At 44.9% G+C, this 25034-nt stretch overlaps 1 protein-coding gene across 1 annotated transcript; it reads right to left on the reverse strand.

Annotated features, from left to right (window-relative positions):
* Positions 1-7630: 7630 nt before the first annotated feature.
* LOC110493851 (cytochrome c oxidase subunit 6C-1) lies at positions 7631-9883 on the reverse strand. Its single transcript, XM_021568369.2, has 4 exons — positions 9553-9883; positions 8524-8638; positions 8165-8296; positions 7631-7738 (listed from the first exon to the last, which is right to left on the reverse strand). The coding sequence occupies exons 2-3, from the start codon at positions 8626-8628 to the stop codon at positions 8171-8173; spliced, it is 231 nt and encodes a 76-aa protein (XP_021424044.1). The 5' UTR covers positions 8629-8638; positions 9553-9883; the 3' UTR covers positions 7631-7738; positions 8165-8170.
* Between the last annotated feature and the right edge of the window lie 15151 nt (positions 9884-25034).

A 25034-nucleotide genomic window follows, 5' to 3' on the forward strand; every position in this document is an offset into this window, starting at 1 on the left:
AGCAGTTTGCTGATGTGCCCCATGATGGTGGTGGGGATATAGTATTAGCAGGCATAAGCTACAGACAACAAACACAATTTCATTTTATCGATGGCAGGTTGAATGCACAAAAATACTGTGGTGAGATCCTGGGGCCCATTGTGAGGTCCATTTTTTAAATTAACTGTATACCCAGTCATGTGAAATCCATAGATTAGGGCCTAATGTATTTATTTCAAATGACTCATATGAACTGCAACTCAGTAAAAACAATGAAATTGTTGCATGTTGCGTTTATATCACTGAAGTATCAAATTAAGGGTGGCCAATATTGAGAGATATTGTGAGGCAACCCTCACATATCTGAAATTACATGATCAATTGATGTTTACTGATCATGAAAAGCATGCAGTTACTTGCTGTATAACTCTAATTGAGCTAAATGTGTGTTATGGTTTTCCATGGAATAATCGGAAATGTGTAGTTCTGACAATGCTCTTCTAGATGTGATGATATTACAACCAAATAATTCACATTTATTTAAAGATGCACTATGTAGAAATCGCTCAATTTCCTGGTTGCTAAAATTCTAATAGTTCGCCTACTTTCAGATTGTGACCAAATCAGCAGATAATCATACCACCTAAACGCTGTGAAATATACTTTCCATAACCAAAAATATAGTTTTTTTCAGCTCTTTTAAACTGGTGCACAAAACAGAAAGCAAGAGGCAAAAACGAAATTTAACAACGGAAAGAATAGAAATATCGCATATAGATCAGAACTACCTCTCCTTAGACTTGCTTTCAATAAGTGACAGATCTATAACTTATTTTATAAATATGTGAATATGGTGGTGTCCCCCAAAAGGTTACATATTGCAGCTTTAACAATCCCTTAAAGGAATGGTTCATCCGTTTTGAATGTTATACTGTTGTTGTGCATCTCCGAGTGATGTTCTATCGAATCGCTGGGTCATTGCATGTTTTCATGTACAGTGCCTTGCGAAAGTATTCGGCCCCCTTGAACTTTGCGACCTTTTGCCACATTACAGACTTCAAACATAAAGTTATAAAACTGTATTTTTTTGTGAAGAATCAACAACAAGTGGGACACAATCATGAAGTGGAACGACATTTATTGGTTATTTCAAACTTTTTTAACAAATGAAAAACTGAAAAATTGGGCGTGCAAAATTATTCAGCCCCTTTACTTTCAGTGCAGCAAACTCTCTCCAGAAGTTCAGTGAGGATCTCTGAATGATCCAATGTTGACCTAAATGACTAATGATGATAAATACAATCCACCTGTGTGTAATCAAGTCTCCGTATAAATGCACCTGCACTGTGATAGTCTCAGAGGTCCGTTAAAAGCGCAGAGAGCATCATGAAGAACAAGGAACACACCAGGCAGGTCCGAGATACTGTTGTGAAGAAGTTTAAAGCCGGATTTGGATACAAAAATATTTCCCAAGCTTTAAACATCCCAAGGAGCACTGTGCAAGCGATAATATTGAAATGGAAGGAGTATCAGACCACTGCAAATCTACCAAGACCTGGCCGTCCCTCTAAACTTTCAGCTCATACAAGGAGAAAACTGATCAGAGATGCAGCCAAGAGGCCCATGATCACTCTGGATGAACTGCAGAGATCTACAGCTGAGGTGGGAGACTCTGTCCATAGGACAAAGTCAGTCGTATATTGCACAAATCTGGCCTTTATGGAAGAGTGGCAAGAAGAAAGCCATTTCTTAAAGATATCCATAAAAAGTGTCGTTTAAAGTTTGCCACAAGACACCTGGGAGACACACCAAACATGTGGAAGAAGGTGCTCTGGTCAGATGAAACCAAAATTGAACTTTTTGGCAACAATGCAAAACGTTATGTTTGGCGTAAAAGCAACACAGCTGAACACACCATCCCCACTGTCAAACATGGTGGTGGCAGCATCATGGTTTGGGCCTGCTTTTCTTCAGCAGGGACAGGGAAGATGGTTAAAATTGATGGGAAGATGGATGGAGCCAAATACAGGACCATTCTGGAAGAAAACCTGATGGAGTCTGCAAAAGACTTGAGACTGGGATGGAGATTTGTCTTCCAACAAGACAATGATCCAAAACATAAAGCAAAATCTACAATGGAATGGTTCAAAAATAAACATATCCAGGTGTTAGAATGGCCAAGTCAAAGTCCAGACCTGAATCCAATCGAGAATCTGTGGAAAGACCTGAAAACTGCTGTTCACAAATGCTCTCCATCCAACCTCACTGAGCTCGAGCTGTTTTGCAAGGAGGAATGAGAAACAAATTCAGTCTCTCGATGTGCAAAACTGATAGAGACATACCCCAAGCGACTTACAGCTGTAATCGCAGCAAAAGGTGGCGCTACAAAGTATTAACTTAAGGGGGCTGAATAATTTTGCACGCCCAATTTTTCAGTTTTTGATTTGTTAAAAAAGTTTGAAATATCCAATAAATGTCGTTCCACTTCATGATTGTGTCCCACTTGTTGTTAATTCTTCACAAAAAAATACAGTTTTATATCGTTATGTTTGAAGCCTGAAATGTGGCAAAAGGTCGCAAAGTTCAAGGGGGCCGAATACTTTCGCAAGGCACTGTATGTAGCAGTGTTGAAGAAACTGTTACAACATTAAAGGGATAGATTTGTTTGTGGACTGAAACATGAACAAATTCAAAAACGTTTGCTCACAAAATCAGAGCTCACATTTGCAAAGGCTGTTGAAATTGCTGTGGCTATGGAAATCGCGACTAAAGATGCATTTGAGTTGCAAAGTAAAAGAAGTACTGACCTGTCACAAAGTTCCCTGCACAAGTTTTCACGCAGTGGACAGCGCCCCCGTGTGGCCGAAAAATGCAACAGGTGTGACAGAGATGGTCACTGAAACGGCAGTCCTCTGCTCTAAGACGAAATTTGTTACAAATGCAGTAGAAGGGGGCACATTCAAAGAGCATGCAACGCAAAATTCAGTCACAACAGGAAAACTGATACAATTAAAGGGTCTGTGAATGCACTAGCAGAGAACAGTGGCAGTGATTCAGATGAACGATTAATTGGTACAATGGAGTTAAACACAGTGACTTCTCCCAGCAGTAGCATAATATGGGTGACACCAGATATCGAAGGCAAACCCCTCAAAATGGAGCTGGACACAGGATCTGCAGTGTCTATAATTTCCACTACCGTCTACAATGAGCACTTTAAGGCTATCAAGCTGAAGAACACAAATGTGTTGCTGAAGACATACTCAGGAGAGAGATTGAGCCCAATGGGGGCATTGCAGGTCAGAGTGCATTATGGGGGGCAAACACAGCAGTTACAGCTGTATGTGGTGCCTGGAACTGCCCCCCCATTATTTGGCAGGGAATGGCTTTCAAAAATAAAGCTGAATTGGTGTGACTTGAAAATGCTCCACACGTTCCAGTCCAAAGAGAAAGGCACAGACCAAACACTGGAACACTTGCGGAAGAAAAACAACACAGTTTTCAGTGATCAGATGGGAACAGTAAAAGGCTTCACAGCAAAACTTGTACTAAGAGATGATGCAACCCCCAAATTCTGTAAAGCCAGATCTGTTCCATACTCCCTGAGACCAAAGGTGGAAGCGGAAATCGATCGCTTGCAGGATACAGTGATCCTGACGAAAGTGGACAGAAGCGAATGGGCCACACCCATAGTTCCTATTGTGAAGAAAGACGGATCTGTTAGAATGTGTGGGGACTTCAAGGTAACTGTGAATTCAATGTTGCATGTGGACCAATACCCCCTACCACGCCTGGATGACATCTTTGCTGCACTAGCTGGGGGGAAACACTTCAGTAAAATCGATCTGAAACAGGCTTACCTGCAGCTACCGGTTGAAGAGAGTTCCAAACAGTACCTGACAATAAACACACACAAAGGTCTATACAGGTATAACCGCCTGGTTTTTGGCATTGCATCAGCCCCAGCCATTTGGCAACGAACTATTGACCAGATTTTGCAAGGAATCCCAGGAACCCAGTGTATCCTGGATGACATTATCATAACAGGACGCACCGACAAAGAGCACCTGGCTAACCTGGAAGAGGTCCTGAAAAGACTGAAAGAGTATGGTCTACAGGCAAACTTAAAGAAGTGTGAGTTCTTCAAAGACAAGATTGTCTTCTGTGGACATGAGATTGACTGCAATGGATTGCACAAAACACAGGACAAAATTGAGGAACCACGACCACAAAATATCACAGAAGTGAGATCTTTCACGGGACTGATCAATTACTACAGAAGATTCCTCCCAAACCTTTCAGCAGTACTCCAGCCTCTAAGTCAGCTCCTGGAAAAGAATAGGACATGGCGGTGGACAGGACAGTGTGAAAATGCATTTTTGGAGGCAAAACGGCTCATAACATCTGAACAGGTCCTGATGCATTTACGACCCTGAAATGCCAGTGAAGTTGGCTTGTGATGCGTCCCCTTATGGCTTAGGTGCCGTCCTTTCACACACACTGAAAGATGGGTCAGAGAGGCCAGTTGCATTCGCGTCACGAACATTGAATGATGCAGAGAAAAACTACTCACAAATCGACAAAGAAGCACTGGCACTAGTGTGGGGTGTCAAGAAATTCCACCCATACCTATATGGCAAGCGTTTCACACTGGTTACAGATCACCAGCCGTTGCTTTCCATTTTCAGTCCATAGAAAGGCATTCCGGCAATGACAGCAGCCATGTTACAGCGATATGCCCTGTTCCTTGCCAGTCATATGTATGACATTGAGTTTAAGCCGTCATCCCTCCACACAAATGCAGATGGATTTTCCAGACTGCCGTGTACAAGAGAAAGACAAAGGAGGGTGGATGCAGTGGACATGTTCCATACCGCTCAGCTCGAGGCCCTACCAGTCACAAGCACAGTTATCAAACAGGAGACAAGGAAAGATGTGACCTTGTCAAAAGTGTACACCTACACCATGTCAGGATGGCCAGCTACTGGCAGAAAGGAGCTGACTCCGTATTTCCAGCGGAGAAACAAAATTCCCACGTACCAAGGATGTTTGATGTGGGTAATGAGAGTCATGATACCCCAGAAATGCCAACATCTAGTTTTGCAGCAATTAAATGAAGGTCATGTTGGAATTGTCAAAATGAAGCTGCTCGCAAGGAGCCACTTCTGGTGGCCAGGTCTGGATCAACAGATAGAAAACATGGCGAAGAACTGTAACGGATGTTTGGAAACCCTTCACATGCCTGCCCCTGTCCCAGTCCACCCATGGGAATGGCCCGCAGAGCCATGGCAGAGAATTCATGTGGACTACGCTGGTGCCTTTGAAAAGCACATGTTTCTGGTTATAGTTGATGCCCATTCCAAATGGCCAGATGTGTTTTGCACTGACTCCTCCACCTCGGCTCAGACGATAGAGTGTCTCAGAACAACGTTTGCACGCTTCGGTTTGCCACTGCAGCTGGTAAGTGAAAACGTGCAAGCTTTTGTAAGTGACGAGTTTACAAGATTCATGTCAGTAAATGGAATCAAACACTCAACCTCAGCTCCGTACCACACTGCCACCAATGGGTTGGCAGAACGCTTTGGGCAAACCCTATAGCAAGGACTCCGGGCAGCAAAACGAGACGAAGGGACTTTGCAAACAAAACTGGCCAAGTTCCTGGCCTCCTACCGAAACACCCCACATGCCACGACAAATGAAAGCCCAGCCGCACTGATGTTCGGGAGGCCTCTCCGCACACAGCTGGACATCATGAAGCCAAACAGGCGTAATGAAGTGTTGAACAAACAAGCAAGATGCTCTCCGGTGGCCGGGAGCGCCATCTCCAAACAGGACAGGAAGTGATGGTGCGAGACTACAGAAGAGGAGGGAAATGGACAAGAGGGACCGTACACACACAAACGGGACCCAGAACTTACCAGGTTCAAGTGAGCCCAGACATAATGTGGCGGCGTCACATTAACCAAATGCATTCCAGGGAAAACAGCACAACAATCGAGAGAGAACAGGCACAGAGAGATCCTGAGAGTGACACACAGGGAACTGTAGAGGACAGTGGGGCAGTAAAGAGACCCCAGGCTGAAAGAAGGGAACGTGTTGATGAAGGTTCTGCTATAGCAGAAGCTATAATGGAACAAGCACACACTGAGGATGTTCAGGAGCCTCCAGACAATCCGAGGCGCTACCCAGAACGAAGGCACCGTCCACCAGACAGACTAGACTTATAAACAAACAAACAAAAACTAACTGTTCAAGTTCAAATTAAAAGATGCAAAATAACTACAACAAGTTCTGGGAAATGTTTCAGTTGTGGTTTGGTAAAAGTAACTCTGATTGTATAAGAGAAGGAATGTTATGTTCTGTTAATTACTGATGTCCCCTTTAAGGCGGGAGCACCCTTGGTCATGCGCAGTGTTGTTCTATGTTATTCTGGTACTAACTAGTATGAGTAAATGTGAAGCTCCAGTTCAATTGCTTGTATTCAGAGTCTTTCTTATTACATAAATAAGTACTAAGTGTTAAGACACTACAGTGCCGTTACCAGCGATATTATAGAAAGGAATACAGACTGTCAACCTAATCGCGTTCACGTTGTCATGCAGTTGCTAAATTAATCGTCACGCGATCCCATCTCAAAGTCAGTGTATATGTCGCGAAACGTCCCCATTTTTCCTCGAACGTATGTAAATGTCACGATTCCAGAGCTATACAGTACTACAGATAACAAGTTAATTATCCCACATCCCGGAAAATATTTATAATGTTGTACTTCTTGACGAAATTCGGGCTAATGTTGGTTTTTTGATCTAGCGCCCAAAAGACTCCCATTCGGAACTTGGAGAGCACGTTTCATTAACGTAGAATGGGAAACGTTTCCCATCTCCGCAAAAGTATATCTGCAGTTGCGAATGTTAGAGTGCAACTCGAGTGACATTGATCTGCAGGTTGAACATGGTGAGATTGTAGACCCCTACATTGATAGTGCAGTTTGTTTCAGCTATTTTAGAGCCAACTATCTACGTTACATGCTGATATTGTCTTTGGTGTTGTGTGTGGCAACGCTTGCTTGCCAGCCCACGGAGCTTTGCATTGTCGATTTGAGTTGCAACTGATTTCCACAACGATTTTCCATGTTGCTACCAACCTTACAGCCAAAATTAAACATTTGTTCACAAAAAAAGATTCTCACGGGTTATTTGACACTGTAAATTAAAGGACGTGTTTTCCCCTTTAAATGGCATGCAGTCAATGATTGTATTGGAGCTGGGTGTCCCCTCACACACACCAGGCAAATCTAACGCTCAGCACCTTGTGACATTTTAATGATAACGACTGATGATAATGATAATTCTGTTACCATTTAAAGTTCTAGTTTCAATCACAGCTGTCATGATTGTTTTATTATGGTACAACTTTACTGGCATGACTTCAACTGAAATGTAATTTTTTTAATGCCGATTCTGTTGCTAAACATTTTTTTTTTGCTAAATCTTTCTGATTGCTTCGGTTTGGTTCGTAAATGGTTTCCGTTGCAAGACGTAATGAACACACTCCCGGTATTCTTTGGGAATGAAAGCATTGTTGCATTCTTATTAATAAAAAAATGTTTCAAAACAGTTTATCACAATAACACAGATGAATCATAATGAGGCACTGGCACCAATAGAGAATCATTTATTCACGAGAACATAACCGCAGTGTTCGATGAGTAAATCACAGAGCTGGAACATCAGACCAGGAATGCACAATGGGACACCGGCTGTAATACAGAAAGGGACAGATCATAACACAACGCAGTATTGCAGCTATAACATTGACACATTATTATAAAACCATCCACTCATGGTCCAAGAGCACTGCAGCACTCTTTTATCCTCCTTGTTAAGGTTAGCACCAAAAACACTTGGCTCAACAAATCGTTGAGACCTTGTTTATCAAATTCAAGGGCTTATTCAGTAGGCAACAATGTTCTGAAACATTTTAGAAACATTTGCACACTTACAGGACAAGTTGAACATTTTGACAAATGTTCTGATTTGTGCCTACAGAACACAACCAAGGTGTGCCAATGTGGGGCTGGCTGGGACAAAAGCCTGCACCCACTGCAGCCCTCCAGGACAAGGAGTGAAGAACACTGGCCTAATAGATATATGAAAGGATGCCTCATTGGTTGCAAAATACTCACAGGGGTTTATTCGCCAGTTGTCCTGACACTTTCAAAAACGCCAGCGTCCCTCATGTTGTTGAACTCCTTTGTGGTGTCATATTGTTTGTAGAAATCAGCATAGGCCTGTTTCCTGGGCTCTGTTACACCATACTGAGAAGACAAAGACAATGTTACCTCATCAGAAGGAAGTATTTACTTATGAATACAAAAACATGCCTGTTGACGATATCCATTCAATGTGACAAATTCCATGATGGACTTTAACCATTCCATTTCAAACTTCTCTCCCCAGGGCTTTTCCTACATAGAAAATGTTAAGGTGGCCACCTTGCTGAAATCCCGGGCCACCTTAAACAAAAACATGATTGTCAGCTGACCTTGAAAGCTGCTGCAGCCACCAATGACAGAGCGAAGGCAATGGGCAAATGGAACCGCAGACGCTTCCCAAGGAGTCCTCGCATTGCAGGCTTAGCCAGAGACATTGTGGAACTCCTGGAATGTTCAGAAGAGAAATTGCACATAATTTACTTGGGTTCAAGTACAACAATGCTGCTTTCAGAAATGTCCTTATATCAAGAAATATATTGGTTGTACTTCAGGTCACACTTAAGTTGACTGTAATGAATTTGCTGTGAGGTGAAAATTAAATCAGGCATTTAGCTGCGTGACCAACATCCAAGTCACATTTGGATCAATCCCAAGTGGTAGCTAGCAGATTCCCCTTCAAAAGAAAGGACACCAATCGGATTGGCAATTCAGAAAAACATGGTTGAATATCTCCATCTGAAGCTGGTGATGCTATTGACATTGGCCAATGTGATCCATATATATTGCATGTAAAATGCCTCTATTTAGAAATAGCTAGCCATACTTTTTCTAATGGGCTATATCAGTCTAGCCAATGTGTGTGCTGGTACAGAATCAAGTGCTACCTTCGTTAACTACTGGCAGCTAGTTGTCAATAGTTGACCTACCTACCTACCTACCTAACTTAGTGTCACAATTTCAGAGAACCATTAAAACTATCAATGTCATGACTCAAAAGTAAAATGTAATGCTAACAAGCTCCTTAGCTTAGCTAGCTAACGTAGGTCCTTCTACCCTGGCCATTGGGTAGATGGAGCGCTGTCGGCCGCTAATCTTTGTAAAGAAAAGAAAGTCAACATAATTAACTAATTAGCTGCAATTGGCTAGGTATATATACACGTGTATTCTGACAGTAAAACTACTACACCCACAACATTGAACAGATAGGTTAGCAAACTTAGTTTGTTGCTAACGGTTAATGTCGACAATTACAAATTGACCATGTAATGGAGAGAATCATAACATTTAAACAACTAAGTATATATTGTCTGTACATGTTTCATAGAAAGCATTTGGTTTCACATTTACTAAATACTTACAAGAAGCACTCACGACCTTCACCAAAATGTGTTAGTGCACCTCTGATGCGTTGATCTTTCGGATTTATGCGGATGGAATATTTATTCTTCTTTAAATTTGTATTGCCGGATCGCAACCAACTGAAAGGCGCATACACCGCCACTTACTGTACTGGAGGTCGGTCGGAAGATGGAACCGGAAGATGGATTTTGGCCTACATTCTGCAAATGTTCTCGTTGATGAAACGTTTGATCTGTTCCCAAAACAGACATATGCAGATGTATGCTAGAACGGGCCAATAGGCTAACTCGTGCTTGGCTCTGCCCACCTCCTTGCTTGTTCTGCCCACTATGACTAATCTGTTCCCATTGGAAACGACAGGCTATCTTGGTTTAGTTATGAAAATCTTTGACGTTGTGGCACAAAAGGGAAAGGGAAAAGGGACGGGTGATGGAAGGAATTGGTCTAGTGCAGTCTAAACCGTGCTTCTAGACTGGAAACCTGGCCCCTTGGTATAGACCAGGCCCCCAGTGTCTGGTCTGGAGAGTGAAATCATGAGCTCTTGCTGCTAGCGGTGCTAAAAGCCCTGTTCTGCCCTAGAAAATATATGTAAATTACTATCGTCAGAATGGCCAACCCCCCAAAATTACACGCATTTTGGGCAATAAAAAAAAATATGATCAAGTTCGATCCACACAGTGAATAATTTAAAAGTTCGCTACAAATAGAGATATTTTTTTAAATAGTGATCCATTCTGGCTACTACATTTAGTCACACAGGAAAAAATAAAAATAAATGTCACACAGGACCACGGGCTTGCGCCCTCATGCACGCTTTTTGCATGTGTCGCTCAGGCAGGGTGGAAATAACTACATCGACCATGATCCTTTGCTAGTTACGGCCACTTTCACCATGATCCTTAGCGATGTTTTTGGTGCCATTCAACCCCATTCAGCAATATGGCACGTTTCAAATTCAAATACTTCCAGCATCATGCGCCATCAGTGCTATGGTTTTAACTACTGGTTTTAATGTCTATCAGAGGAGGCTGTTGAGGTGAGGACAGCATATAATTATGGCTGAGATGGAGTAAATGGAATGGCATCAACCACATGGAAATCACGTTTGATATGTCAGATACCATTTCATTAACTCCATTCCAGCAATTATTATGAGCCGTCCTCCCCTCAGTAGCCTCCACTGATGCCTATGGTATAGATAGTGGAGACTAGTTGAACAATGAGTGGTGATTATTTTTGTAGACTGAGTCAAGTACTGTAAATCTTCAACGTGAAGTTCCATCCTTAAATTACATTTCATAGATTAATTCAGACACTACACTGGTGGCAGCGAAGGTACCCAGCTAGCACATAACATTCTGAGCTTGGTGAGAGCGTGGTTATCCTATAGTTATTTTGCATATAACCTTCCCACAATGTTCTGGGAATGGTGCAGGATACCCAGCTAGCACATACTGAGAACCATATGTACTTCAGCATCAAGTTTACTACAGGTTTCTTCATGGTTCTATTTAAAGTAATGTTCTCATTGTTCAGAGAATGTTAAGAAACAATGTTCTTTTGTGGGAATTTCAGTACTTCAGTATAACAAAACAACAAAACCCTGCAAGCTCCTGCACATAATCTCTTTGTTAACAGGGATTGTGTCAATTTAAAACTTGCACAGGACAGTTTACAAAATTGTCCATTTAAATAAATGTTGCCAATGTATTAATTACTACCTTTAGCTAAGATTAGATAGTTAATCCAGAGATTCTAACCTTTGCCTTGATTCGTCAGTCTTGTCTAGATCATTATGACATTTATAGTTCTTTATGATAGCCACATTAGCAGCTAATTAGCATTTCATTTTTTGGGAGGGTAAATACAGGCAAATATATTGATAAAACTCACCTTGTCCTAGAGACTTGCATCAAAAGGTCATGCCAGGGTAAGCCTACACGAAACACAGCCCTTTTTTTTAAAGTGTTTCTAAAATCCCTTGTGGAAAAATAAATGGTAGAAAAACAATTGGAACCATTTCCCTGCTAGACCACTAGGTTTTATGGGTATTAAGACTCATACTGTGGTACTCTATACGGCCTGGCTTTTTGTGCGAGTTCTACCCCGCATTTCAATCAACCCAACCTGAGAACGAACTGGCCTGAAAATTCCTGGCTGTTCCTGTCCCCAGTCCACCTGGTCATGCTGCTGATCCCATGCTGCTGTTCTGACTGCAGCTGGACCCCTGTCATGACTTTACTGGGCATGCTACCTTGCTGAAAAGTCATCCGACTTTAGAATCTTCAAGTGTTGTCAGTTTTTTGTCGGACATCATCTGTTGTCGTTCATCCAGCATGGATGACTCCTATTGACAAAGTATTGGCTCCATCGAAATTCTCGGACACAAAATCCCAATGTGCCATTGGCTTAACAGTGCTGTCACAATGCATATGATGTAGGCCTATGCATTTGTAGGCCAATTAGCTAGCGCATTTGGTTCCTTGGAGATTATGGGAATTTATGTTTTTGGTTTTCCATTGGTTCTGGGAACGAAGCCATACAGTGCCTTGCGAAAGTATTCGGCCCCCTTGAACTTTGCGACCTTTTGCCACATTTCAGGCTTCAAACATAAAGATATAAAACTGTATTTTTTTGTGAAGAATCAACAACAAGTGGGACACAATCATGAAGTGGAACGACATTTATTGGATATTTCAAACTTTTTTAACAAATCAAAAACTGAAAAATTGGGCGTGCAAAATTATTCAGCCCCCTTAAGTTAATACTTTGTAGCGCCACCTTTTGCTGCGATTACAGCTGTAAATCGCTTGGGGTATGTCTCTATCAGTTTTGCACATCGAGAGACTGACATTTTTTCCCATTCCTCCTTGCAAAACAGCTCGAGCTCAGTGAGGTTGGATGGAGAGCATTTGTGAACAGCAGTTTTCAGTTCTTTCCACAGATTCTCGATTGGATTCAGGTCTGGACTTTGACTTGGCCATTCTAACACCTGGATATGTTTATTTTTGAACCATTCCATTGTAGATTTTGCTTTATGTTTTGGATCATTGTCTTGTTGGAAGACCAATCTCCGTCCCAGTCAAGTCTTTTGCAGACTCCATCAGGTTTTCTTCCAGAATGGTCCTGTATTTGGCTCCATCCATCTTCCCATCAATTTTAACCATCTTCCCTGTCCCTGCTGAAGAAAAGCAGGCCCAAACCATAATGCTGCCACCACCATGTTTGACAGTGGGGATGGTGTGTTCAGCTGTGTTGCTTTTACGCCAAACATAACGTTTTGCATTGTTGCCAAAGAGTTCAATTTTGGTTTCATCTGACCAGAGCACCTTCTTCCACATGTTTGGTGTGTCTCCCAGGTGGCTTGTGGCAAACTTTAAACAACACTTTTTATGGATATCTTTAAGAAATGGCTTTCTTCTTGCGACTCTTCCATAAAGGCCAGATTTGTGCAATATACAACTGATTGTTGTCCTATGGACAGAGTCTCCCACCTCAGCTGTAGATCTCTGCAGTTCATCCAGAGTGATCATGGGCCTCTTGGCTGCATCTCTGATCAGTCTTCTCCTTGTATGAGCTGAAAGTTTAGAGGGACGGCCAGGTCTTGGTAGATTTGCAGTGGTCTGATACTCCTTCCATTTCAATATTATCGCTTGCACAGTGCTCCTTGGGATGTTTAAAGCTTGGGAAATCTTTTTGTATCCAAATCCGGCTTTAAACTTCTTCACAACAGTATCTCGGACCTGCCTGGTGTGTTCCTTGTTCTTCATGATGCTCTCTGCGCTTTTGACGGACCTCTGAGACTATCACAGTGCAGGTGCATTTATACGGAGACTTGATTACACACAGGTGGATTGTATTTATCATCATTAGTCATTTAGGTCAACATTGGATCATTCAGAGATCCTCACTGAACTTCTGGAGAGAGTTTGCTGCACTGAAAGTAAAGTTGCTGAATAATTTTGCACGCCCAATTTTTCAGTTTTTGATTTGTTAAAAAAGTTTTAAATATCCAATAAATGTCGTTCCACTTCATGATTGTGTCCCACTTGTTGTTGATTCTTCACAAAAAAATACAGTTTTATATCTTTATGTTTGAAGCCTGAAATGTGGCAAAAGGTCGCAAAGTTCAAGGGGGACGAATACTTTCTCAAGGCACTGTATGTTTCCTTTCCTGTCCCGAGCAGCTGCCCCTCTGTCCCGAGCAGCTGCCCCTCTGTCCCGAGCAGCTGCCCCTCTGTCCCGAGCAGCTGTCCCTCTGTCCCGAGCAGCTGTCCCTCTGTCCCGAGCAGCTGTCCCTCTGTCCCGAGCAGCTGTCCCTCTGTCCAGAGCAGCCCCTCTGTCCAGAGCTTCCGCCCCGCTGTCCAGAGCTTCCGCCCCGCTGTCCCGAGCAGCCGCCCCGCTGTCCCGAGCTGCCCCACCTCTGTCCCGAGCTGCCCCACCTCTGTCCCGAGCTGCCCCACCTCTGTCCCGAGCGGCCCCTCTGTCCAGTGGGGTCATTGAGAGGGGTGGCCATGGTGAGAATGCCACGGAGGCGGACAATAAGGCGGACTAAGACAATGGTGAAGTGGGGTCCGCGTCCCGCGCCAGAGCCGCCACCGCGGACAGACGCCCACCCAGACCCTCCCCTATAGGTCAAGGTTTTGCGGCCGGAGTCCGCACCTTTGGGGGGGGGGGGGGGGGGGGGGGGGGGGGGGGGGTACTGTCACGTTCTGACCTCTATTTCCTTTGTTTTGTACGTAGTTAGTATGGTCAGGGCGTGAGTTTGGTGGGCAGTCTGTTTGTTTTTCTATGATTTGGGTATTTCTATGTTTCGGCCTAGTATGGTTCTCAATCAGAGGCAGGTGTCATTAGTTGTCTCTGATTGAGAATCATACTTAGGTAGCCTGGGTGTCACTGTGTGTTTGTGGGTGATTGTTCCTGTCTCTGTGTTTGCACCAGATAGGACTGTTTTGCGTTTTCACATTTCTTGTTTTTGTTAGTTTGTTCATGTGAAGTGATTTATTAAAACATGAATAACCACCACGCTGCGCTTTGGTCCGCCTCTCGTTCAGATGAAGAAAACCATTACAGCAGCCAACTCATCCAAATCTGATCATTTGATGTCCTACATTAAGAACACATTAACTTCAGCCATTATCATTTAATTAGAACTACATGAAATAAGGCTTCCCATCCACTGCATTAAGTGACAGCTCCACTTCTGGGAACTGCACCTTCGTAGTGACTTTCAAATGCATTGATCTAAGAACTAGATCCATTAGTCCAAGGAAAGCTACCCTCCTGCAGGTTTTCAATCCAACCCTTTTCCTGGAGAGCTACCCTCCTGTAGGTTTTCAATCCAACCCTGTTCCTGGAGAGCTACCCTCCTGTAGGTTTTCAATCCAACCCTGTTCCTGGAGAGCTAACCTCCTGTAGGTTTTCACCTCAACCCTGTTCCTGGAGAGGTACCCTCCTGTAGGTTTTCAATCCAACCTCAGTTGTAACTAACCTCTAACTTATTAAGCAGGTAATAAGGTGCACTAGATTAGGGTCGAAGTGAACCTACAAGACAGTAGCTCTCCAGGAACAAGGTTAGGAGCTCTGCACTAGTCCATCTTCAACCACGTCATTTGAGCTGTCACGTTGTGTCAACAATATTATGTTACTAACTGTAATAAGTTGCTGTTAATCACAATTGTTACATTTGATATAATTGTGATTAACCACTATCTTCATAGTTTATTTTTTTAACCATAGGGCGTTCCACACAATTATTTATTTTAACAATTTATAAAAATCCAGATTGGGCATTACAAAAATGTAAGTTCTGTTTTAGTAACGTCCATTCAGAATGTTCTGTTGTCTTCCCACAGCAGGCACGCTCTGAAGGCTCCAATCCAGTGCTTGCAGTAGGCCTCTTCTGGGTCGTGTTGTACTGAGTGGAAGACAAATATTGTGTCAGCAGATGGAAAGCTGTGCTAAAGCACCATGGAGCAAAATACAATAACCATATTATATATTATATGGCCGTATATCTTAACAGTACCTGACTCTCTCCAAATATGACCAGACAGAATCATACTGGAATAGGGAAGTACTTAACTTTTGTTAAGGCCACCTGTGTCTAAACTCTGGTCCCCACCCGTTTAGAGTTGAAGATGTCTATCTTACCTTTATAGAGACCAAATCATACAGTGTGTGAAAGAGGGGTAATGTTAGTATTATAAAATGTATAATATAAAAATGAACTGATTCAAAGGAACGAGTGGCACTGAAGAAATAGCGTCCAATCCCTCATCCCAGTAGGGGAGTATCAGGGGTGTATGTAGTAAGTCAGGTTGGAGTAGGAACGAGTGGCGCTGAAGATATAACTGCCTCTGTAGACTGTCAACTCCCAGGCTGCCTCTGGGGCCTTCAAATGGAATGATTGTCCGCAACATTTACATCTGTGTGTTGCTGATGGTGAACTGGATTTGTGGCACAATCCCCCATTCCGACCAATAAAGAGCTGCGGCGCCAGTGGTTGGGGGAGCTGAGGTGGTGGTTGGAGGAGCTGAGGTGGTGATTGGGGGAGCTGAGGTGGTGGTTGGGGGAGCTGAGGTGGTGGTTGGAGGAGCTGAGGTGGTGGTTGGAGGAGCTGAGGTGGTGGTTGGAGGAGCTGAGGTGGTGGTTGGGGGAGCTGAGGTGGTGGTTGGGGGAGCTGAGGTGGTGGTTGGGGGAGCTGAGGTGGTGGTTGGGGGAGCTGAGGTGGTGGTTGGAGGAGCTGAGGTGGTGGCTTGAGAGCTGATTGTGGTTGAATTTGGGGTGAACAAATCCCTTACGGCGGTCAGATTGGCCCTCTGCGTTGCCAGGGAACCCGAGACGAACAACTGCAGAGGTGACTGTTGTTGTTCAGTCCTCAGCCCATGGTGGTTCCACTGACTGGCAAACACAGCAAGATCTCTGTTCACCCGTGGCAGGAACACAAAGTGCAGTGCCCACAGGTGCACCTCAATTGTTGATGTCGATGATCTGCTCCGTCTCCAAGAAGGTGAACAGGTCTTGGTAAACGTTGGAGACTCCATGCCAGACGTCCCCCCACAGCCGCTCCATCCTCTGGTTGTGAGTGCTCCTTCCTTTGAGGGCACTTCCCCTCTCACCACCCCTGAACTGCTCCATAGGCACAGATACGGTTGTTTTCACCACCCGGTCACATCTCACCTGGGATGGTGCTCCGTAGCTGGTGATGGCTGCTTCGAATGACTCCATGACTGTGGCACTCTGGTTGTTGTCAGAGGTCTTCCGAAACACAACAAGTCTGCTGTAATTAATGTTTTTTTCATTGATTGACCTGACACAGGAGACAACACAGGACAAGTAAAATTATACAATCTCAGCCTTTGCCACTCATGCCGTACAAAAATGCTGTACAAAATTATACAAATGTAACAACTTGCCATCTTGTAAGGTTCCCGTTGTTGGATGTCATTTGCCTCTTGTAGGAACTCCCCTGCAACAGCAATTAGATTGCTGGCCACCTCTTCATCAATCAAATGACCGCTTGCCCACCGAAGGCTCCGCAACATGGTCTCTAGCCTGAAAAATAGACCGCAGACCCGATGGGTCCAGTGACATTTTATCTGTATGTAGTTAACAACCCCTAAAGTGTTCTCTTGTCTAAACTGTGCCAACTGAGCCTCGTATCGTATGACCCACTGAAGAGATGAGTCTTCAGTAAAGACTTAAAGGTTGAGAACGAGTTTGCGTCTCACATGGGTAGGCAGACCATTCCATAAAAATGGAGCTCTACAGGAGAAAGCCCTGCCTCCAGCTGTTTGCTTAGAAATTCTAGGGACAATTAGGAGGCCTGCGTGTTGTGACCGTAGCGTACGTGTAGGTATGTACGGAAGGACCAAATCAGAGAGATAGGTAGAAGCAAGCCCATGTAATGCTTTGTAGGTTAGCAGTAAAACCTTGAAATCAGCCCTTGCCTAGCAGCAGTATTTATCACTAACTGAAGTTTATTTAGTGCTTTATCCGGGTAGCCGGAAAGTAGAGCATTGCAGTAGTCTAACCTAGAAGTAACAAAAGCATGGATACATTTTTCTGCATCATTTTTGGACAGAAAGTTTCAGATTTTTGCAATGTTACGTAGATGTAAAAAAGCTGTCCTTGAAACAGTCTTCATATGTTCGTCAAAAGAGAGATCAGGGTCCAGAGTAACGCCAAGGTCCTTTACTGTTTTATTTGAGACGACTGTACAACCATTAAGATTAATTGTCAGATTCAACAGAAGATCTCTTTGTTTCTTGGGACCTAGAACAAGCATCTCTGTTTTGTCCGAGTTTAAAAGTAGAAGGTTTGCAGCCATCCACTTCCTTATGTCTGAAACACAGGCTTCTAGCGAGGGCAATTTTGGGGCTTCACCATGTTTCATTATAATGTACAGCTGTGTGTCATCCGCATAGCAGTGAAAGTCAACATTATGTTTTCGAATGACATCCCCAAGAGGTAAAATATATAGTGAAAACAATAGTGGTTCTAAAACGGAACCTTGAGGAACACCGAAATTTACAGTTGATTTGTCAGAGGACAAACCATTCCGACAGATAAGATCCGTGTAGACCAATTTGGGTTTCCAATCTCTCCAAAAGAATGTGACACAAGGAGGAGGGGGGGGGGGGGGGCTGGGACAGAAGACAAAGAACAGTGATACACAGGCTTAATCTTAGACACGTAGGTAGGGTGAATACGGGGTAACACAAGACGGACAGCAGTGTAACTCATGACTCTGGAGATGGGAAAGGATCAATAAAACGAGGGGACAGTTTGCGGGACTCTACCCAAAGGGGCAGCCATACCCTCTGCCCAATGCAAAAGCGAGGAGCTGGGGTCCGGCGACGGTCCGCTTGTCGACGATACCTGGAGTTGGTCTTGAGAATAGCTGCCCTGGCTCATCTTCTGGTACATCGACAGCGGCGGACAAACATCTGGGTCGAGGGTACTCTGACCTCCTGCTCTTGTTCAGGAGTGGAGGCTGATACCCCATGGAGCACTCGAAAGGGGAGAGTCCCGTGGCAGAACTGAGAAGAGTGTTCCGGGCAAACTCCACCCAGACCAGTTGACGGCTCCAGGTAGTGGGGTTGGTTGAGACCAGGCACCTTAAGGTGATCTCCAGGTCTTGGTTGTCTTGCTCTGACTGACCTTTAGTTTGGGGATGGAATCCGGATGACAGGCTGGCCAGTGACCCTATAAGGGTGCAGAATGCCTTCCAGAACTGAGACGGGAGCCCCAATCGGAGACCATGTCTACCTGGAGTCCATGGATCTGGAAGACATACTGCACCATAAGCTGGGCCGTCTCTAGTCTGGGGAGAGGGATGAAATGGGCGGCCTTGGAGAACCGGTCGACTACCGTCAGAATGACAGTGTTGCCATCAGACGGAGGGAGCCCAGTGACAAAGTCCAGAGATATATGACACCAGGGACGATGAGGAACTTGTAGTGGCTGCAGGAGGCCAGAAGGAGCTTATGGGGCACCAGAAACATTGTCGAAGGCAGGCTAGTATACGACGGGACCCTGGGTGACAGGTCAGCCTGGAGGAATGAGCCCATTCCAGGACCCGGGACCAGACTGGATTAGGGACAAACAGCCGGTTAGCCGGGCCTCCTTTAGGTCCAGGCTGGGAGTGTTGTGCCTCGCGGACCAGGTTCTCAATACCCCAATCCACAGTGACAGCAAGGCATGAGGTAGGGAGAATGGTTTCAGAGGTCGAGGTTGTGGCATCAGGCTTCACATTCTTTGACCCTGGGCGGTAGGAGATGGTGAAGTTAAATCTGGTGAACAGGAGGGCCCCCCGGGCCTGCCTGGAGTTGAGGCGCTTGGCTGTACGGAGATATGCCAGGTTTTTATGGTCGGTCCAGATCAGGAATGGCTGTTCTGCTCCTTCCAGCCAGTACCTCCACTCTTCTAATGCCATCTTCACCCCCAGGGATTCTCGGTTCCCAACATCGTAGTTCCTTTCAGCAGGATTGAGACAATGGGACAAGAAGGCACAGGGATGAAGCTTCTGGTCCTGGGCAGATCGCTGGGACAGGATGGCCCCCACTCCAACATCTGAAGCATCCACTTCCACCACAAATTGACGCGTGGGGACCGGATGGATGAGGATGGGCGCTGTTATGAACCGATGCTTCAGGTCCACAAAGGCTTTGTCAACAGCTGGAGACCACTTGAACGGTACCTTGGGAGAGGTGAGTGCCGAGAGGGGGGCCACCAGGGTAGTGCAGTCCCAAATTAACGTTGGTTGAGGCCAATCCACCACTGCTTTCACCTTTTCAGGATCTATCTGAATATTCCCCTCAGCAATGACATGTCCCAGAAAGGTGATGGTAGAGCGGTGGAACTCACACTTCTCAGCTTTCACGAACAGTTGGTTCTCCAGGAGGCGCTGAAGGACCTGTCTGACATGAAGAACATGTTCTTGTGCAGATAAGGAAAAAAAACAGGATGTCGTCAAGGTACAGGAACACAAACCGGTTTAGCATGTCCCGGAGCACATCATTGACCAAAGCCTTGGAAACAGCGGGGTGTTGGTGAGTCCAAATGGCATGACCTGGTACTTCAACACTGTCTGTGTTGAAGACTGTCTTCCACTCATCCCTCTCGCATATCCGAACCAGGTGGTAGGTATTTCGAAGGCCCAACTTGGATAATATGGTAGCCCTCTGTTGAGGTTCAAACACTGAGGAGAGGAGCGGTAGGGAGTAGCGATTCTTGACAGTAATGTCATTAAGCCCCCAGTAGTCAATGCATGGACGCAGGGTCTTGTCCTTCTTCCCCACGAAGAAAAACCATGTGCCGGCAGGAGATGCAGATGGACGGACTGCCCCAGTGGCCAGAGACTCCTCTATGTACTCCTCCATAGCTTTGGTCTCTGATCCAGACAGAGCACACAATCAACCCCAAGGTAGTGTAGTGCCGGTGTGGGGGAAGGGGAGTAGCACGTGCTTTACTGAACACTTTCAGAAGGTCAAGGTAGTCTGTGGGGATAGCACAGAGGAACATCCTGAGGAAGGCTGTGCTGCTTGTAGGCAGTGGGAATGGCAAAATGGGCTCCAACCCAGGATGGAGCTTGTGGTCCAATCAATCATCGGATTGTGTTTTTGAAGCCAGGAAAATCCCAAAACAACCAGAACATGGGGAGATGGAATGAGGAACTGTATTGTCTCACTGTGGTTACCAGAAACCCGTAATTGAACGGGCACAGTACTATGGGTGACTTCCCCTATATAGTGGCCGTCCAGTGCCCGAGCGTCCAGTGCCCTAGCGTCCAGTGCCCTAGCGTCCAGAGAGGCTGAGTGGGAATACCAAGCTCCGAAGCTATCTTGGCATCCATAAGATTTTCATCAGCCCCATAATCAATGAGCACTCAGAGACTTCGATTGGTCTCCCCACAGCAAAATGGGAATTAGGGAACCCAATCTGGCTCACCAGAGTACTTGTACCCACCAGAGACAAGGGTTTCCTAACAGGGCAGGTAGCTATATAAGGTCCTGCCCCTCCACAGTACAGACAACAGTTTGAACTCAGCCTACGTGAGCGTTCCCCAACTGATAATCTAGCTCTTCACAGTTGCATAGGCTCAGGAGTATCCAACTCATCCATCGTTGATGATTTTCGGGGAACCTCGGTTGTCTTCGGCTCTCCTTGGAAATACACACTTTGGGGATTTCCGGATTCCTTAGGACGAGTGCCAGCATCAGACAAACGAGTGTTCCCGAGGCCCGACCTCCTCTCACACCTGCTTTCTCGTGGGCGCCCATCAATCCTAAACGAAGGGGTGATAAGGGAATCGAGGTCCAGTGTTATTTCCTGAGCTGCGAGCTCGTCCTTTAGCCTCTCCGACAGTCCATGGTGGACGGTGTCAAACAGAGCCTCCGGATTCCATGAACTCTCAGCGGCCAATGTGCAAAAATCTAAAAAAGCGTAGTCTGCCACGCTATGGGAGTTCTGATGTACCTGCAGTAGTTTCCAGACATTAGTTTGATTAAATACACCATCTTCGATCGATCTTCGATCGGTCTGACGGGAATGAAGAGGGCTGGAGTTCGGAGATGAGGGAGCACTGGGAAAGGAACGGCCGGCAGGTACCAGAATCGCCTGCATAGCACTCCGGAGGAGGTAAGCGGGGTTCTCAGGGAGCCGGAGTAAGTTGACTAAATCCACCAGTAGTAAAAAGGTTACTGGGAGGTCTCAGAGGGGACATGCTGCCTATGAGCTGATTCACAGATTTGCTCCATTATAGCCTTGAACCCTTGGTCGTGGCGTTCTGTCAGGGAATGCAGCCCTTCCAAAAGGCTCTGAAGTAGCTCCTCATGCCTCCCAATGGTGGCTCCCGGCAGGGAGGCAGTGTGACGGAGCTGGTCCAAGTCTGCTGGGTCTGTCATGGCCAGTTCGTACTATAAGGACACAAGGGGAGACCCAAATGCAGGCGAGAGTTCGTAAACTGGGTCAGAGTCCAAAACAGTACGAGACGAAAGGCAGTCTCGAGGTCAGGGCAGGCATGGGTTTAGTAACTAGATCAGAGTCCAAACAGTACAAGGTGATAGGCAGGCTCGAAGACAGAACAGGCATACTGGTCAGGCAGGCGAGTTCGGAGTCAGGACAGGCAAGAGTCGAAACCAGGAGGACTAGAACCAAAAGAGACTGGGAAAAAATAGGAGCAAGGAAAACTGCTGGCTGACTTAGCAAACAAGATGAACTGGCACAGAAAGAGAGGAAACACTGGGGATAATAAGCGACACCTGGAGGGGGTGGAGACAATCACAAGGACAGGTGAAACAGATCAGGGTGTGACAGCCCCAGGTCATGATCAGTTGTGCAGTGTCATGTTTAAGCGTCCACCTGATGAGGTCATACATGTTCTCCTGGGATTATTTTATAAGATTTGGAGTGAGGGGGTTATACTCTTCTTCTTGGAAATGTGCAATAATCTGCAGAGGCTCCTCAGAGGAGGAAGGGGAGGACCATCCTCTAAAACATAAAAAAGTTATCCTTTTTAGATGAAACTATACTAAATATATTCACGTCACCAAATAATTGATTAAAACTATTTTGCAATGAAGGTCTACAGTAGCCTCAACAGCACTCTGTAGGGTAGCATCATGGTGTAGTCGGAGGACAGCTATCTTTCGTCCTCCTCTTGGTACATTGACTTCAATACAAAACCTAGGACGCTCGTTGTTCTCACCCCCTTCCACAGACTTCCACAGTAATTATGACAACTGCCGGAGGACGTCCTCCAACCTATCAGAGCTCTTGTAGCATGAACTGACATGTTGTCCACCCAATCAAAGGATCAGAGAATGAATCTAGTACTGAAAGCATAAGCTACAGCTAGTACTGCAGTGCATAAATGTGGTGAATTGTTGACTCAAAGAGAGAGAAAGACAATAGTTGAACAGTTTTGAACAAATTAATTGAAGGAGAAGCAAGTTTCACTTAATGTTTCTTAGCTAGTAAATGCAGCTGGCTAGTTTAGTTCAAACACTTGGCTCAAACAGAGGGATGCTATATTAGCTAGCTGGCTATGATTATCCAACACAACACTGGAACTCTTCCAAGCCAATGCTTTTGGTTTTATTAATTTTTTGAATAAAGTGTGAACTTGCCACTGGGGCCCGCCGGTGTAACTGCTTACGGACTATACAATGTAACATTACTGCATGATTGTAGCGGGTTGACTAGCGCATTAGTTCTATTTGCTATGTTGACTAGGACGTTACTTTAGCTAATATGGGGACAACGCTGTAGGCTATGTGTAGAGGTTATGACATGGTTTGGTTTGGAAAGGTTTTTTCACCTGGTCACATACAGCTGATGTGTTGTTCATTGAAGTCCACAAACGAAGGGAAAAGGTGAGAGGAGGAGAGTGCATAGATGCAAGAAGAAATACAACGTGGCTGCTATGAAAGTGAACTGTGTTTGAGTGATCAGGAGTGTAACGAGGATAAAAAATACCTGAATTTGTCCCATAGAAACTCTCGTTTGCAACTGTTGGACTAATGATTACACCCTAGATAAGCTAGATGCAGGCACGAGTATGAAAGGCTGTATTGAATGTGTCACTGTCTGTCCATGTGTGTCACGACTCCTACCGAAGGTGGCTCCCCTTCCTGTTCAGGTGGCGCTCGGCGGTCGTCGTCACCGGCCTACTAGCTGCCACTGATCCCTTTTCCCCCTTTTCTGTTTATTAGTTGCACCTGTGTTTAGTTAGGATAAATGGTTGGGCTTTATTTACCAACCGGCCAGCCTGCTGGTTGTGCGGGATTATTTTCAGTGTACGGTTGTACACGACTGTAGGTCACCGTTGTCCGTGTGTGTGTATTTTGCTGTACTGTTTAAAGTTCCCCGTGTTTGGGGCGTTTCTTTGGGTTGGCGTCGTTTCGCCGGTGTGGTGTATTAAAAGTAGTGTTACCCTGAACTCTCTGCTTCCTGCGCCTGACTTCTTCCTCCACTACACCCCGGGCGTTACAATGTGTCACTGTCTGTCATCTAAAAATGTCTCTCGACCTGTGTGCACCTACATTGTAAACTTTCATTCATAGACTACAGGAACAGGGAACATTAGAGTATCATGTAGTAGCCTAAACCTATCGATGTTACATTGAACTGGGTGAATGGAATATGAATAACGTGCTGTAATAGAAATAAGGCCATGCTCATGACAAAACAATTAATCCTCCTACTGGCAGTAATATTACCTTTTGTAAAGCCTGGTAAAGACCCTTCATGTGCTGATTGTTAAACTGATGGAAAAGATGATTGTCATATTTCCTGGAACTAAAAAAAGCACATTTTAATTGAACTTTTATTTAACTAGGCAAGTCAATTCTTATTTACAATGACGGCCTACCACGGCCAAACCTGGACGACGCTGGGCCAATTGTGCACCGTCCTATGGGACTCCCAGTCAAGACCGGATGTGATGCAGCCTGGATTCAAATAAGTTACTGCAGTGACACCTCTTGCACTGAGATGCAGTGTCTTAGACCACTGCGCCACTCGTGAGCCCCATGGAGGTTCATTGAGTCAATGTCAAAGTGGATTCTGTACAGGTAGATCAACTTCAGTGAATTAGTAAAGGTGAGCAATGAAGTTGGAAAACTCTGGTAATGAAAGAAGTAATGGCTACTGTCTTTTTTGACATTGAAAACCTTGTGACACTATGTGGAGAGAAGGCCTACTGATTAAGATGGAAAGACTTGGTATTAGTGGGAGATTATATACCTGGATTTTGGGAACAGTAGTCTAGGTGCAAGAAAACTAGGGCCTGGAGGACCTGCCTTGTTGATAGTGTTGTTAAGAAGGCAGATACTTCAGATACTTCAGCTAACAATATACTTGTGTAGCCATGCAAGGCACCCTCACATAGTTTGTTGATCGAACCTTGGTAGAGAAAAGGAAAGATTGGTCAGAAGTCAGTGATATAGGGAAATTGGTTGATAGAAGTTATGTA

This window comes from Oncorhynchus mykiss, chromosome 17 (assembly GCF_013265735.2).
Source record: "Oncorhynchus mykiss isolate Arlee chromosome 17, USDA_OmykA_1.1, whole genome shotgun sequence".
NCBI classification, from domain to species: Eukaryota; Metazoa; Chordata; class Actinopteri; order Salmoniformes; family Salmonidae; genus Oncorhynchus; species Oncorhynchus mykiss.